The sequence below is a fragment of the Apodemus sylvaticus genome, chromosome 5 (genome assembly GCF_947179515.1).
Source record: "Apodemus sylvaticus chromosome 5, mApoSyl1.1, whole genome shotgun sequence".
Lineage (NCBI taxonomy): Eukaryota > Metazoa > Chordata > Mammalia > Rodentia > Muridae > Apodemus > Apodemus sylvaticus.
This window is the reverse complement of record NC_067476.1, coordinates 95,823,555-95,840,762: the sequence shown is the minus strand read 5'-3', so window position 1 is coordinate 95,840,762 and position 17,208 is coordinate 95,823,555. Positions and strand designations below refer to the sequence as shown.

Below are 17,208 nucleotides of genomic sequence, written 5' to 3'. Positions count from 1 at the left end.
TAAGGAAGTACAGTAGTTACCAATATTCTAGCAGGATGCAGATCTGGAATTTAACCCAAAATGTTCATCTCTAGCATCCTGTCACTACACTGTGATTAGTATGTTCCAGAAATGGAGGCAACCTTTACAGTTACTTCAGGGAATGTTGTGAGAACAAGCTTTTGATAGTAGAAATGGAAGACAAGACAGGAGAGGAAACAGTAAGTACTAGACTATGGAAGTTCACTCTACTAGAGAGGACTTTCAGGTCTCAAGATTCCTGCCTTTTGGTGTACATGTTCAGAATGAATCCCCCTTCTTCAGTAAGGGCAGAAACTATGAATACAGGTCCACCATATCCTCTGTGGCTAAGTTATATGATGTAGCAAAACTATAGGAATTCTGCAGATGAAATGAAGATCCTTGGGGTTCCCACAGTTCCCCGCTGCTTAAAACCTCAAACTTTCAGGCTATTGTCTGGGTCCATCTGTTCTTTTCTTGCCTTCTCTTCAGCGTCCATTCTTAGGATTCTATAAAAACCTTGCTTCACTGGGTGATAACAGGAGCTTTACAGATCAGTGTGATGTTTTGCCAGAAACGTGTGGAAGCATAAACTGAGGTCCCGTGACCTCAGTTATGGCTGCATGTGAGTAAGTTTCCTAGTAGAATGCTTTCACACAGAAAGTGAACACCAGTGGTGGGCATTAGCCACTCAGCAGGACAGCTTTGCAGACAACCCTGGGTCGCAGACAACCCTGGGTCGCAGCCAAGAGCACCAACAGGTGCCTGCCCAGCCTTGTAGTGCATGTATGATGGGTCATAAAGCAGAGCACCTGCAAGGCAAACTGCAATTGTGCCAGCCTTTGATCATGCATAATGCAACACGGCTAATCTGTGACCAGTGGGAAACATGAAGCATTAAATAACGTTGGTTTCTATGTCAAGTTTGGGCACTTGGTTATACCTGGCTTTGACAGTCAGGTTAAGTTTTATTATAAAATATAAGATCTCTGATAAAAAATTGTCCACCATGTATGCATGTGTACCTTTTACACTTAATTTCATTCTCATGGCCTGTGGGTCTTAGACTTCTTCAGCTCTTACAGAAATAACTTGTTAGAATGTACTGTATCAGTGTCTAATACCAGTGTAAATTGCATAACATGGCATGGAGCAGTTTCATTCTTTTTAACATAGGGTGAGTGGGAAAACATTGTTCCCACTGTCAGTTTGTAGACAAGATGCTACATTATCCATCCATCCATCCTTCTAGTAATTCACTCTTCAATGAAATGCTTATTAAGTAATAGAATGTTTCATGTATTCAATTTGAATCTACATATATGTAACACTAGTGCTAACTTTGAAGATAACTTTTTTAAAAATGAGAAACATTAGCTTCAACCCCACTGTGTTCTTACACCAACTGAACAAGTTCTCGGCAGTAATGGGATACCGAGAACAGGGCGGGGACAAACCAATCTTACTCTTCTTGTGGGAGTCAGCTAAAGGAATTTCCAACGGTTCTGTCCGAATGCTCTAAAGGTCACTGTGTCATCCCTCTATTATCACTGTCTAGACAAATTAGTCACTCAATCACATTTTCAAAATTCCTTCACATCCCAGAAGTTATGGAAGGTCATGAATTTGTGGTGATGGATAGACAACTGCTTGGTCATTTTAAGTAGGAAGGTTGCTTTCGATTAAATTCAGCAAGTACATTAAAAAAGATCAGTACAAGTTGACCCACTATTAATGAAATGCAAGTCATAAACCCAAAGAGTCTGATGGGGACTTTTACAATAGGATGTATATTACTGTGTAATGACACAAGCAAGTGAGGTCTAAAACCTATCACCTTGACAAATTAATATAGGAGTCAGGAGGAACTGAATGGGCAATACCTGTAGAAACTAAGAATGCTTTCTAGAGAGAAAATTAAATTCCATGAATAATTAGTAGGAAAAAAGAACTTTAGTTTCTCTTGTCTTTTATTATCTCATAACTTAATTTATAATTTTATATTTCAATGTCATTAGTAATCATTCAATTTTAGTTCCTTTGTGATTTAATTAAAATTTAACACCAGAGTTAATTTAAAAGGCTACTATGAACCATTTTAAACCAAGCTTTATGCAAGTACATTAAAAGCATCATATATAAATAACTCCTTTCCTTATGATATTTGGATTTTTGAAAAATCCAATATTAGCCTGTTCAAAAAGACAAAATCATTATGTAAGCCGTTACCTAAAAGCAAAACAAAACAAAACAAAAAAAATAAAAACAAACAAACCAAACAGAAGCAAGCCAAGCATTGGTAATTCCACATCTGAAAGACCAGCACTCAGGAATCTGAGGCAGGAGGATTGCCATGAGTTTACTGGGATACAAAGTGAGACAAAGTATTCCAAGATACAATTCAACACAAATTAACACAATATAGAACTAGAAACAAATGTATCAAATTTAACCAAGAGCAATTAAATCACAGCACAGAGTAACTGGCTCTAAAATACTATATGCAGCACCATTTTCTTACTGGAGAACAGCAACAGACAATGGCTGTTAAAGTCCCATCCTACTCCCCACAGGCTGACAGCAACCTGTAGTTATAATTAAGCTAACATTTCCTAGTGGTGCATGAAGTATTTTCAATGACACTATGTCATCAGTTCACTAGAGAACATTCTAAATTAGATATTATGCTTTATAACAAATGCATTCATTGGGATATTAAGATGCAAAATAAGCTGCCTATACACACCATCCGGGTTGGGCTCCCCCTACAAATGTGCCAGTTCCTTCCTGGACCCTCCTAGAAATCATATGGACCCAATCATACGAATGTGATGTCCAACCTCTTGGGTACTGTTCTCTTGTATTCTGGTTGCCTAAAGGTGCCTTTTGATGCTGACAAAATTGGCACTTTGTTCTGCTCCAATAGAAGATGCCAGATGGATTGCCCAAGGCACAGTTGCTCACATTTCCCACTTCTCCTTAGGAAAATATAAAATCTAGCTCACTCCAATGTGTTATACCTGTCCTGCCGCTTCAAAACCACCCTGGGTAGAGAGCCTGCACCCATATAAGTACATTATGCTACAGAGGTTGCATCGTCAATGTCTCGAAGAAATTGTAGTAACGTTCTTTTTCAAATAACAACCCTGTCTTTTGTTGTTTTCTTTCTAGGGAGCAGACATGAGCATCCTAGAAACCCAGTGGGTAAAGATCTGCATCATATTGTTTTCAGAGTTATCTCCCCCATTGAAGCTGGTACCTTTCAACAGATCTCACATCCTCCCTTCTTCCATGTGAACTGAGCCTTGTGATAGTCCTCTGCGGATTCAAAGGCTAGACTCTGGATGGGCCTAACCTGATTATGCAGGCATGCCCGGACAGCTCTGAACTCCAGGGAGAATGGAAGGGACCTGAAGCTTCACACGTTGTTTACTTTCCACAACTCCTCCGGGAAATCTGGAAGTCAGTGGCTTTGGTACCTCACTGGATGATTTGACAGCTCTTTCTTTACACAGAAAACTCAGCTGCAGAACATTAGCTTAAGTCCATAACAAAAGCTATCAGGACTTAGAAGAAATACCTAAAACTTGGATGGTCCAACTTACTAATTTAGGAATATAATTATTACAAAAGTTATAGGCGTGTGAATTGCAATGCTGTAAGCCCAGGTTCACTGGCTAGCATGAAGGCAGATCTGATCCATATCCCCTCCTTCCACTGATGCCTAGATCTACCATTTGGGAGCCCCAGGGCTCTATTCAGCCATATTGCTCTTGGTGTGCTAACAGCGACTCTCATGTAGCCTCAGGTTAGTTGTCAGCAGGGAGGGTTCTGCTTGCATTGAGTTTCCACACTGCTAGTTGTTGGCCTCTAACAGTCAACATCATGCTTCCATTCCTCCCAGACTCCCTTCTGCACAGAGCCTGAGGCATTCTTCCCAGGGGCAGGGGATGCCTGCCCAGATACTCGACCCAGACTTCTCTCCTCTTCCCACTATTCTGTGAACCTTTCTATTACCAATTGTCCTACAAAGACCCCACACATCCATGTGCAACCTTATACATGTCTGAATTCCAATTCTAACCTAGTTTCAACCCCTTTCCTAGAAGGTTCTTGGCCCCATAGAAAGAATCAGGTTTGAAACACTAAAAGTTTTATAAGGATGAAAGTAAGTCACACACCTCTCTGTGGGAGTGGAAACTCCATGAGACACTATAAACTGGGGGCTGCCTTGCCAGTCCACGCAGAGGAACTTGAGGTAGATGGGATGCCCAACCTTCACATTCCACGGGCCATTCAATATGGTTTGAGTTTTATCTAAGAATTACTCAACTGGGTGTCTTGACTCTGGTCTAGAATACCTACACAGAGGAGTGCTGAGTTTGAGGCCAGCTTGGGCTACATGAAAGATTCTATTTTTTAAAAAGGTAATTATTTAAAAGCACTGATCAGAAAGCAGATGAAGTCCATCACACGAACAAACGAAAGTGTTATTATATAGTAACAGTTACTAAGAGAAAGAATGTGGGCCCAGAGTGCAAGCTAATGTTTCCATGTTCTCAAAAAAAAAAAAAAATCTTTACTCAGAGGATCTAAACAAATAGGATAAAACATAAGTCTTCAACAGTCAGTATTTAGCTTCATCAATTAGATAAAATGCTTGTAATTCAATTACATGCTCAGAAGTGTGAGGTGTTTCATGTTTCTGGTTATGTTTTCAGATGGGGTTTCACTATGTAGCCCTGACTAGCCTGGATCTCAGTGATCCACCTGCCTCTAATTCCCAAGTGCTGAGATTAAAGGCATGTGCCACCGCGTCAGCTTCAAAAGTATGAGTTTTTATACAATCTGGAAGAATGCTTGTGTGTGTGTGTGTGTGTGTGTGTGTGTGTACATAAATACATGCTTATATATAAACACACGTAATCTCCAAAGTTTAATACTCATGTCTCATCTGGGGTTTCTATTGCTGTGAAGAGACACCATGACCATGGCACCTCTTATATAGGAAAACATTTCATTGAGGCTGGTTTTTAGTTTTGGAAGTTTTGTTTATTGTCATCGAGGTGGGACATAAGCAGAGATAGTGTGAAAGAGGCAGCGGAGAGCTCTACTTCTGGACCAGCAGGCAGCAGGAAGAGAGAGTGAGCCACAGTCTGAATTCGAGCTTCTAAAATCTCAAAGCCCATATCCAGTGACACACTTTCTCCAAGGATGCCACACCCACTCCAACAAGGCCACGCCCACTCCAACTAGGCCACATGTCCTAATCCCTTCAAAAAATCATTCAGAAATACCCTTCATTTATTGTGTATAGGAACTGACCTCAGAGTACAAATCATTCGTTGGCAGAGTGTTTCATATACTATTGACCATCTATTCTTAATGTGAGATATCTGGGTAAGACAGATTCAACTCTGTGTTCTTGAAAAACAAAAAGGCAGACGCAATGTGATACCAATCGCTGTTGAAAACATAAACTCTTGTTTCAAAAAAAAGAAACAGGTAATTTCTTTCTGAATCTATGGACGAAACAATAAGTTTCTATTTCTAATTCATTTACTTTTTCAATGTGCACTTATTAACATCAGAAGAGACAGTCAACCCAATTCAACACTGAAGTATAAAATATGAAAAGGAAGAGAAATACTACAGTGCTCACTTAACACCAAGACAACCATGTGCTCTGACATCTTCCTGTTCACTCTGGCTGTCTAAAAACCACTTTCCACATCTAGTCACTGGTAAATTAGGTAGGAAACGTTAGCTACTCTTTCTACTCTCTCATTGTCCCTAATTACCTGCCTACCACCTGCTTACCAACTACCTAAGAGCAGATGGTTCTACTGAGATGTCTTCTTCCAGGTCTCTGCCAATCAAGTCTTTTCTTGGTCTCCATGTCGCAGGCAGTTCACCTCCATCATCAAGGTTCCCATGTGCTCCTCCTTGGGATACACTTCACCCTCGTTGCTCTGGGCCCTGACGGGCAGACCTTGCGGGCCACACCCAGCAACTTGATGGTCCCCTTTGGCTTTACTTTAGAAAGTCAGGCCAGGCTATTTACTGCTCCCTTCACATGTTCTTCTCCTTTTGGTCCCTTCTTCAGCCACCCCCAACCCCTGGGACCATGCCATTCTTTGTCACACACCCCTCCTCGACCCCCACCCTTTCCTGGGAGGGCCTGGAGGTGTCTGTTCCTGTTCGGACTCTGTTGAATCCAGAAGGGCACTGCCCCCCACCCCCGCCCCCGGTCATACTGCCTTCATGGTTAGATTCTGGATTTTGTGGTATTCTCATCTAATTTTACCATCAAATATACTCCTTTCAGGCATTACCTTCATGGCTCTCCAGATACTTTCCTGTTTGTTTGTTTGTTTTTGTTTGTTTTGACAAATACTATATTCTCATTGCTGAGTTCCCTGCTTCATTGGAAGGTACAGAAAAACACAGAAAAATGTGCTTCCACTATAATCCTACCCCCACATATACATGACACTCAGTAAAGCATATTTCTTTGTTTTTTCTTAAAGAAATAAAACTGCAATTTTTAGAGGAAACATCAGTACCAGATTAGCTGTAGCAATTGTAAATAGGACAGCAATAGCATAGGAACCAAGTCTAAGTATGAACAGATGGGGCTACCTGAGAATGGACAGTTTCTGAACAGCAGAAGAAACAATCAGAGCAAATGGACAGTCTAAGAAAAGGCAGAAGACCTTGACTAACTATCCTTAAGCAAGGAAATAAAAGCCCAGAATTCAAAAAGAACTGCAGAAATTAAATGCCAATGAAATAAAACCACCAAAACTATCAATCAACAAATAGGCAGATGAACTGAATAAAGACTTATAAAAAGAAACAGAAATAGCCAATTACTATTTTAAATGTGTTAAACATCCTTAGCCCTTGAAAAAATACAAATTGGAACTACTTTGTCAAAGCACCTCGCCCCAGTCAGAGTGGCTATCATCAATAAGTCTGTCAAGAGACTGAGAGAGGATGTGGAGAGAAAGAAACCTTAATTCACTGTTGTTGGGGACTAAATGCAGCCATTGTGGAAGTCAGCTTTGAGATTCCTCAAAAATTAAAAATAGAACTACCATATGGTCCATTTATTTTGCTTCTGGGCATTTATCCAGAGAACTCTATATGCCACCACTGAGATATTTACACACCACATTTATTGATTCACCAAGGCAAAGAACTGCAATCAACCTAGTTGTTCACCAACACATGAATGGATAGTGAAAATCGGTCTATGTGGCTGGACTGATAGTTCAGTAGTTAGAGCCTCTTTGTTTTCGTGGAGGATCGTGACCCAATGGCCAGCAACCACATGGAGGCTCATAATCACACATGACTCTAGTTTCAGGGGATCCCATGCCCACTTCTGACCTCCATCGGTACCAAGCCCTCAAAGGGGGCAAAGACATGCCTATGAACAAAAATTCATATACATAAAATCAATCTTTCTTTGTTTTGTTTTGTTTCTCGAGGCAGGGTTTCTGTACCCCTAGCTGTTCTGGAACTTACTCTGCAGACCAGGCTGACCTCGAACTCTGAAATCCACCTGCCTCCACCTCCCAAGTGCTGGGATTAAAGGTCCCACCACTGCCTGACCATAAAATCAATCTTAAAAAAGAAAATATGTAGTGTGTGTGTGTGTGTGTGTAAATGCTATTTATCTCTAAAAAATATAAAAGCACAAAATTTTCAGGAAAAAGGATTAAATTTTAGGGGATTAAGAAAGATTGAATGTAGGAATAAATGAGTGATGAAAGAGGATATAAAATTAATCATTTTTTTCTAGGTCTAAGGCTGTCATCAATTTTTCATTTTGGGGATGGATAAATGCATAAAAATACACTGGTTCCTGAAAATATAAATAAAAATAGTAAGTACAATGGTAAAAATAATGCTCTCAAAACTATGAAAGTTACATGCACCCCACATCTAGAGAAACACTGTAACAATACACAAAGCAGAAAGGTACAAGAGCCGACACACCCAGGTCTCACATCTTGTTCTCTGGTCCATTCCCCGCTGTTGCCCTTTGACTGTTAACAGCCTGGCTAATCCTTCCTTACACCTGTTTCTCTGACATTCAAGTCTCTGCGAAAGATGCTTATATGGGAAGAACACACACTGGTTTTTACAAGAAACAAGAGCATTCTATATATTATTTTGCAGCTTGTTAGAAATCTATATTAATACTTTAGATAGTTTCATAGTGTTACAGAGGGAAAGTGTGTTGTAACTTATGTAAACATGTCTTCGTTCATGAATGTTCAGGTTTTTTTTGCCTAGATTTTGTGAAAGTATAAAAAAATGTTACAGGGCCAGCAAGACGGTCAGCTGCTAAAGTGCTTGCCCCGTAAGTCTGATGACCTAAAGTCAATCCCATGAGCACACATAAAGGTCCAAGCAGAGAACTGTCACCACAAAGCAGTGCTCCTACGTCTATGCCTGCACATGATCTCCATCACACACACACCCACATAACACTCATAATAATGATAATAAAATTTTAAACTGCTGCAGTAAATACCTGTGTGCATGTAATCATATAGGTATATATATTCATTTAAGCAAAGTTCTTAAAGGTAGGGTCACTAGGTCATACATATAATTTTAATGATGACTCTTTGATATCTCTTGTTAACTCAACTGTATTCTTTTTTATTCTAGATATAATAAGGTATATGCACTTTCTGAAATCTCTACTATCCTTGCAATTACAGGTAACTTTTTGTGTATACCAAATTTTTGAAGTTAGCTAAATATGTGTCTATATCTAATAATATTTGGAACTTTTAAAAAATTCATCAAATTACATTAAATCTCAATATCTATATGCAAATAATTTATATACTTCACATACTATAGGCCCAAAGACTTGACAGAAGGATTAGATACAATAGACTCTTTGACATGAGTGCCTGCCTCCCAACTCTAAAGAAGCTGGCATTAGTTACATCTTTTATGAGCACAAGAATTGGTCAAATGATTTTTAAAATCAAGCAACTTGATGCTTGAGACATGTGCTTCTATCATGCCTCACTAATGCCAAAGAAGAAAAATCATAAGTTTGCTAAACAACACAAGAAAGACTAGATGTTTCTTCAGTGTGGTGAGCCAACTGTCATGTCATGCTTGTGCCGTTAAAGGAGCTTTATTTATTTTTATTTTATTTTATTTTATTTTTTGGTTTAACAGGAAACCAGAAACGAATCTCAATGCTAAGCTCCCAAAACACTGCTATGTAGGTTCGCACAACTCAAAAGTCCCTCAAAGTTATTTTAAGGAAATACATTTCTCAGAGGCTTGGTAACCTGGAGTTACCTCTATTGTCAAAGTAAGGTCTTCTAAAACCATTATGGGGTGGTCACTAGATGAGTCTATGAGAAGAAAAGTCTTTCACATTTAGTGTGTGCTCTGCTTCATCATATTGTTAACATGCAAGAAATTCCTTATGTAGCTCATAGGATGAAGAGTTAGAAAATTTAAAGCCAATAGGAGATGGATCAATGGCTTTTCTGATACCTTTATGTTATGTCCTGCATGGTGGCTTTGACATTGGATTTAAGTTCATGGTCTTGTAAGATATGTGTTTCATTATGTACTCAGAATTTACTTGTCTGTAGCTCTAGAGCCTTCCAACTAGAAACGGGTCTTTTGGTCAAAAATAAATGAAAACAGGAAACCTGAAAAGTAATGTGAACATTAAACCTCAAAGAGTTAATCTCTTACTTAAGTAATTAAAGAGGGCTTTCAATTATCTTACTCTCATCACTTCAGTGAAAACCCTCGTAGTGATTTCCAGAGGAAATACATGTCCACAGACCATAAACTCCATCTAGTTAATAGCTAACTTGGGGGAAAGATGGGAGTTGAATTCAGATGAAGGACCACTGTAGGGTGATGGTAAATGAGTTACCTCTGAAGAGCTGGCTGCTTCTGTCTGAGGCCTCTGCTGAGACTGAGAGGGAGGAAATGTGGGAAGCAAGACAGAAGCACCCAGAAAGAAGATATCTCTGATCTCACCAGCAGCAGGAGTTAACTAAAACACGGCAAGGACTCTGGCTACGGAATGTGAAGTATGAAAGAAGGAAAGGGTAAAACATATACCATAGATCCAAGGTGCCAGCTAGAACTCTCCCTTCATCCATGCTTCTCAAGCCAGTGCCAGGTTTGACTGTCCTAGGACAAAGTCTAAGAGATGCTAATTACTACGGAAATGAAGGTCTCGCCTACTCCAACTCTTGTCCCACTTTTAACTCCTTATATAATGTTAGGAGCATAGGAGGTCTCTGTGGTAGGGAATCCTACCATAGATTTTTATAACTGGCTCCTAAAAGTGTTACCTAAGATCCCAGAAAAAGACTAGGCTTAAGTACAAAGAGTGGTCATGAACAACTGCATGGAGAAGCCACATGGAAAATGGAACTGTCCGTTCAACATGTCCCTCAGTGGGTCACGATCAAGTGCCAACAGAAACTGAATGTCTTCTTATGTGCTTACAAACAATTAAGCTTAATCCTTACTAGCTTATAAAATGATGGGGTTTTTATAACATAAGAAACTAACAAATGACACAGTAATCCTAAATTAAGGGACAGAAGTCTTATGAAATACCAAAGGCATTCAATGCACAGATTCTGGATGAGGAGTGCATAGGTCACTAGAACTTGATGCAATTTCTAAGTCATAGTTCCCTTTTCCTGTTGCTGTGACAAAACACCATGGCAAAAGCAACTTAAGGGAGAAAGGTTCATTTTGGTTCAGAGCCCTTCATGGTTGGGAAGTCGAAGCAGTAGGAACTTGAAGCAGTTGCTTGTCCTGCATCCACAATCTAGAATATATGCTCACTTTCTCCATTTTATATGGTCCAGTATTCCCTGACAAAGTAATGGTCCCAACTACAGTTATGATAGATCTACCAATAAACATAATCAAGATACTCTCCACAGGCGTGCCTTGAGGCCTACCTCCCAGTATATTTAGACTCTCAAGTTGACATCCACACTCTCCATAACACAGACTTTAGAGGTAAGGCAACAATACCTCACCCGGCTCCCTCCTCAACCTCCATTGAGCTTGGTTGCCAACTGATTTCATGCTGTCAGCATCCGTGCTCAGAAAATATTTTTGTTATTAGTTCTGTGCAGTACATGATATGAATTTTACAATTCTATGACTTTCATTTTGAGGCAGAAAGCGGCAAATTTTACCGGACTAAAATCAACATAATACATGAAGAGGATGGAAAAGCATTTACCACCTTTTTTAAAAACAATCTCCCTGCATGAGGGATGTAGAGAAATTTATAGAATGTCACAAGGTCAAGAAAAAGAGAAAGCTTTTGGCAACTTTTATTTCCTAGATCCACATTTTTATCTCAAAATGTTACAAGACTTTTCTATAAATAAAATTCCAATACCCTATAAGAGATTATGTATCATTTACAAGTTATTTCCTAGTCTAAGACGCTGACCATATGTTGCTGAAGAACAGATTCGCCTGTACAGTGACATACAAAGCCTGAATGTTTGGGTGCACTGGCTTGGAAAATGCCAAGGGTATGGGATTAGGACTCCTGGTTGAACACTCAAAATTATTTTCATGTAAAAATGTACAAGTCAGAGGAGCTCATTAGTACTTCACGCATGAGAAATGGAATTGCTGCTCTAGTCACATAGCAACCCATACATAAAACATACTTAGCATTCAACAGCTGCTTTGTGCTCATTTGGGTGGCTAAATAGAAAAAAAGATTGGAAGAAATCTTGAACCAACTTCCTTTTTCAATATATATATATATATATATATATATATATATACAGTTTTGTTTACAGAGCTAGCCTTTCATCGAGTCTAGCTGGCCTTGAACTCTCTGTAACCCAGGCAGACCTTAAACAACTCTCCCTGTAGCCAAGGCTAGTCTTAAACTGATGATTTTACTGCGTCAGCAGACCAACTTCTAGGTTTATAGACATGGACCAACACACCATGTACCCAAGTATATTCAGATTAAATTGAATGCTTTCTTTCTGGTTAAAAAAAAAAAATAAAGTCACAAATCATGTCACTTGCAAATGTATTTATAGAAAACAAGACAACCAAAACCTAAGTAGCTGCCAACTTGTGAGTAAAAACAGTGTGCCTTTGTGATTCTGCTTAGAAACTCCCTACAATGACATCCAGAGCACCACTAGTAGAATTTAGGTCAATGGGCCAATTACTCAGTGCTAACATCAAAGGCAGTGACAAGCTGCTGCTTCTCTGCCTGGTCCTTTTTGAGTCTCAGCTTTAAGCAATTGTGGAGGCAACTTTATATGCCACAAACAAACAAACAGATCTCTAAGCTAGTATAAAGCATTCTAGAGACAATTTCACTCTTAGTTCTCTGGGTCAACAAAGTCTTTATCATCACCACACCCAATTCACAATTCTCCGTTTTCTTGTTACTGACTGAATGACACCGCCCTAGGAGCATCAGTCCATTGTGAATTAGTCAGTCTCTTAGCAGCAGAAGTGGATCAATAGTTGTTGAATCTCCCAAGAACAGATCTAAATAGCTTAAACAGAGACTAACCTGATAGCAACTGGTGCTGGGGTGGAGCCGGAACCTTCTCTAGCCCCAAGCTTTTTTCGGAAGTTTCCTCAGGTACCAGCCAAGTTTGACTTGCTCTGAGGGAAGTCGGGCTGGCTCCTTTGGTCTCCGTGACCTTCGTAGAAGATGATGGCTCCAAGGTGTCAGCAGAGGGGAACCCAGAGGATAAGACGCCGCCGTTCTTCTTACTAGGGCACTCATTAAACACAGCTTCTCCCTCACTAGGCAGTGGAGGGAGCAGGAGGATCCTATGGTGCTGCTGTGGGCTGGGACACCTTGGAGACAGAGGCGAGGGAACAGGTGACAGCCGTTTGTGTGCGCTGGACTGAGGCGATGAATTATTAAATACCATGCCGAGCGCTGTTGGAGCCTGGGGGCTTGGCTTTCTCTCGTCGCATTTGGGTTGCAGGGAATCAGGACCTACTGTGTGGGGCAGATCTAGAAGCAAGAATTTATGGCCACTGTGTGGTAGCCCAGCCTTCCTTTGGCTTCGAGACTCTGGGAAAGTGTGGGTGGCCCTTGTGCTGCGAGAGAAGCCCAACCTTTTCCCCTCAGTGGCTTCGTCTAACTTCTCACTCTCTATCACCTTGCGGAGAACCTTGTTCACAGCGGCCTCGGTGCTGGCTGGTTCTTTGGTAAGGGAGGTTCTTTCTGTGGATGAGGACCACAATAACTTGATCCCTCCCTGTTCCTCCACCAGCCTCCTGGAACTATGGGTCTCAGCTTCACCTCCTGGGAGGGTGAGGAAGTCAGCTTTTGAAATAGACTCAGTTTGGGTATCTGGGCTGAAGGCAACCCTTCCTTTGCCATCATGATGTGCCCTAACTATTCTTTTTACTGGAGCAGATAATTCCTGGACCTTGGTCACCACTTTGGAAACAGGTTTCTTACTGCAAGTCCGTTCCAACGACTTTGACTTCCGAGTCCTGCTGCCCCCCCTCTCTGCCCCTGGATGTTTCACGTGACTTTCAGACAGATTTGGTTGTGGGGGCTCCTGCTGGTGAGATCTCTTGAGCTGCCCTCCCACATTAGCAACTCCTACCTCGGCGGGGCTGCTGTCAGGGGACAGAGGTCCTTCAAGATCAGGGTCCTCTGAGGTCCTCCTAGAGTTTCTGAAGCCCAGGTCTGCATCTGGTGTCCTGAGGATGTTGGCAGGGCAGCTCTCTCTTCTCCTCTTCAGCGAAGAGGTAAATGTTCCCTGGGGAACTAAATTTCCTCTTTCTTCTAGGAGCCGGAGATTCGGCCTAGCTCCAGGAGACAGGGAGCTACCGGAACAGACCTGGTCCTTCCCCATCTGAAAGACTGACTCCTGGCAGCCACGCCCTTTCCTTCTGGTTCTCTTCTCCCGGAGCTCCTCCAGGCTCTCTCTCCTCCTGCCAGACCTCCGGGGCTTTTTGTTCTCTTGGGTGCTTCTCCTAATGAGCGAGCTCCCAGGGAGTTCTCTGCGCCAGTTGCCAGCACTCTGGAAATGGTCGTCCCTGGTGGCAAGGCTTACTGACAGCTCCTGCAACTTTCCCTCCTGATTCCCCATCGAAATGCCGAGGATGTTGTCTGACCTCAGCAGACTGTCCAGCAGCCTCTCCTTCTCTGCTGCGAGCTTGTATAGCTCTGTCAGAATGTTTTTTGTGGGAGTCTGTTTGAAAAAGATGTCGCCTGGATGTTCGTTTGGCTGCTGGCTGAGGCTGGTGATGTCTGGCCCCTCCCGGACTTGGTAGCAGTTATGGAAAGCGTTATTGGATCTGTCTAGAGTTACAGTGCCCTTGTATGAAAATCCTCTGACTTCCCCTTTTGGAAGATAGAAGCTGATATAGCAGAGTTCAGTGATGGGGTTATGCAGCTGGAGGGTGCAGTGAGTGCCTTCCATTATGCCTACCTAATTATTCATGCTGTGGAGATGCTGGTCTGTCTGTGGTCAGCTTCAGTCCGGAGGCATGTGATGGTGGCTAGGCAGGGCAGGCAGCTGACAGTCCTCTCTGGCAATGAGGCTGCCTGTTGGAGAAACACAGGAAGAAAGCTGCTTGTCTAACAGAGTGTACACATCACAGGCTGACATCAATCAGAGCATAACCACACTGGTCCTTCCTTTTGGCTAGGAGCCTAACTACAGCTTCTTAGGTTCCTACCCACCTTGATTAGGAGGTATTTCTATAGCTGAGAGATAGGAAAGGGCCTTCAGTTCAGTCCTAAGACAAGTCCCTGGCTTCATTTGAGAACCCACTGTACAGCCTAGAGCTGATCCGTTTTCTTTACTTCTTCAGAGCATAGTTTCTATTCTTCTGTAAAACAGCTATTGAACCTTTCAGGAGTTCTGGAAGAACAGGACTTTGTGAACCTTAGACATGATAATTGTTCTAATGACTTGTGTTTGGAATATTATTTTCAAAGATGATAAGCTTTTGTTATCATAAGATTCTCTTACTTCAAAGCACAGTGTGGAGTAAAAATAATCAGACCAGCTATCTGACGAGAGATGCTGCTTCAGGCCTGCTTGACTCTCTGCAAGGTTCTATCAGAGAGCTTTGTACCAAAAAAAATGAAATTTTACATTTAAAAGTTTAAAATTAAGGAAATCAGGAGGCTTACTCAAGTTTTGTTTTGAGACCGGTCTTGCTATGTAGTCTTGGCTGGCCTGGAACTTGCTATGTAGACTAGGCTGGACTCAAACTTGTGATGATCTTTCTGCCTCTGCCTCCCAAATGCTGAGATTAGAGGTGTGCACTATCATGCCCAACTTGACTTTGCTTTGTAATCTTTTCCCTATCTGCATGTTTCTAGTTGAAGCCAAGGGAAACGGAGAGACTAATATGGCTGGTCCTTAGGGATTTTTAGTGACTGACCATAGACATGGTTGGAAATGTCACCTGAGGGGTGAAGATGGGCACTTCCTTATGTGATGTGAAGGGGTCCCAAAATGTCTTCATAATTAACACGTTCTTATGCTAATATAGGGCTTAGAACTCCATACTGCAACACTGCATGTCTTAAGTTAATACACCCAGTCTTCAAGTTGCTCTCACTTAAAGGAAAATCCCCTAGGAATAACAAAATAAGAACCATTTAACCACTGATACAGTTTGTAATTTACTTTCCACAGGTGTTTTTTTTTCCCCTAAACCAGAAAAATAAAGTTATGTAAGAGTACATTTTGAGTTCAGACAGGAGGAAGAATGTGTAATGCAAACTCCTTAAGGAAAACATATGAAGCCAAGTGATGAACTGGTGGGTGGGTATGAGTGGGTGGGGTCACCTGGTCAAGACAGAAGTATCAGAAGGATTCAGAGATTACATAATTTTAAATAAGAATATGTCTGCGTGTTTGAAAAGTCTACTTCCTTCAAGACAGGATTCTTATAGATTGAGTGCATAGTCACAGATACTGTTATTTCTTATTCATTTAATCAAAGGGTCATCAGGACACAAGGAGAAGACGCACAGAAGAGATGAGAAGCCAACACAGGCCTTGCCCTCTTCACAGCTGCATACGGTCTGCTCTTATTCCACTTGTCATATCTTTAAAATCCTTCTAAAGTGCTCACTGTGGGTACATCTTAAGCATCCACGTCTGTGTGTGGACACTTGATAATTGCAGTACAAAGGCTCTGAACATGCCTAAGAACTCGTTTGAGAGGTAATCTTTTAGTTTGTGGTGTACAGCAGCAATAGCGAGTGGTGGGTGTGTGCTGTGAATGATACTGAGCACTCAGCATCAAGCATCCATTTATGAATTCTCAGACACACTGAAGGGCGGTACCCTAATGCTGTCGTGAATTGTGGAAACATAGATTCCCTCATCTATCTTCAAGTATCCTCCTCCAGTGCACCGAAGCTCACAGACTTCCCTGGGTGATGAGAAGTGTCTAACACAGGTAGAGAAGTACACTGCAGACCTTGCAGAATCCCTTCCTAGTAGAAGTTCATGTCATAATTTCAAGTAGGACTATGACGGCCTAGTGCCTCCTCCCAAGGAAGAGTTACATACACTTTGAATTCATCATCTCATTTAATCAACATGGCACCATTTTACAGAAGAAAAAAATTGAAGGTCGTGGACATAAGGAAAATATCTATGAGGATTTCCCATAAGAAGCAAATTTAAAAGCCAGATCTGTTTCCCCCACCATTGACTTATGGGTAAATCTGCTCTCCCGCTACTGCTTCTACTGGGGAGCAGAAAACGTCTTTGTTATGTCAACTTAGTGTAACACAATTTCTTACCCCCTCCCTGTCATGTGTGGGAGGGGAGCCTTCATCATATAGAGCCTTGGCACAAGAGCGAATGGCCAACAGTCACAGCATGGCAGAACAGGCTCCTCCCTCTCTGTCTAGGCGGAAAGAGCCCACCAAATGAAAAACAATGGGTGAGCTCTTGCTGCTGAGAATTCAGGAAAAAAAACCCCACACCTAAAAGCCTTAACCCCAAAGTTTCCATGCTTCTTTGTTTAAACACTTGTTCTTCTCCCTAGCAGGAACACCTGAAACAATGTTTGTGCTTTTTAACCCAAAATTGTTCCAAAATTTCTCAATTTGTTTAAAATTTCTATTAAGTTTCAAAACTCATATTTAATCTATCCCACAGGTCAAATCAACTATGTGGA

The 17,208-nt window shown here is 41.3% G+C and overlaps 1 protein-coding gene across 1 annotated transcript in view; it reads right to left on the bottom strand.

Annotated features, from left to right (window-relative positions):
- Window positions 1-14,477, bottom strand: part of LOC127684892 (formin-1-like) — a 75,963-nt gene extending 61,486 nt beyond the window's left edge. Inside the window, exon 1 of the mRNA XM_052181675.1 lies at window positions 12,596-14,477. Coding sequence (XP_052037635.1) covers window positions 12,596-14,477 — 1,882 coding nt within the window. The remainder of the gene's footprint in view (window positions 1-12,595) is intronic.
- Window positions 14,478-17,208: the final 2,731 nt, after the last annotated feature.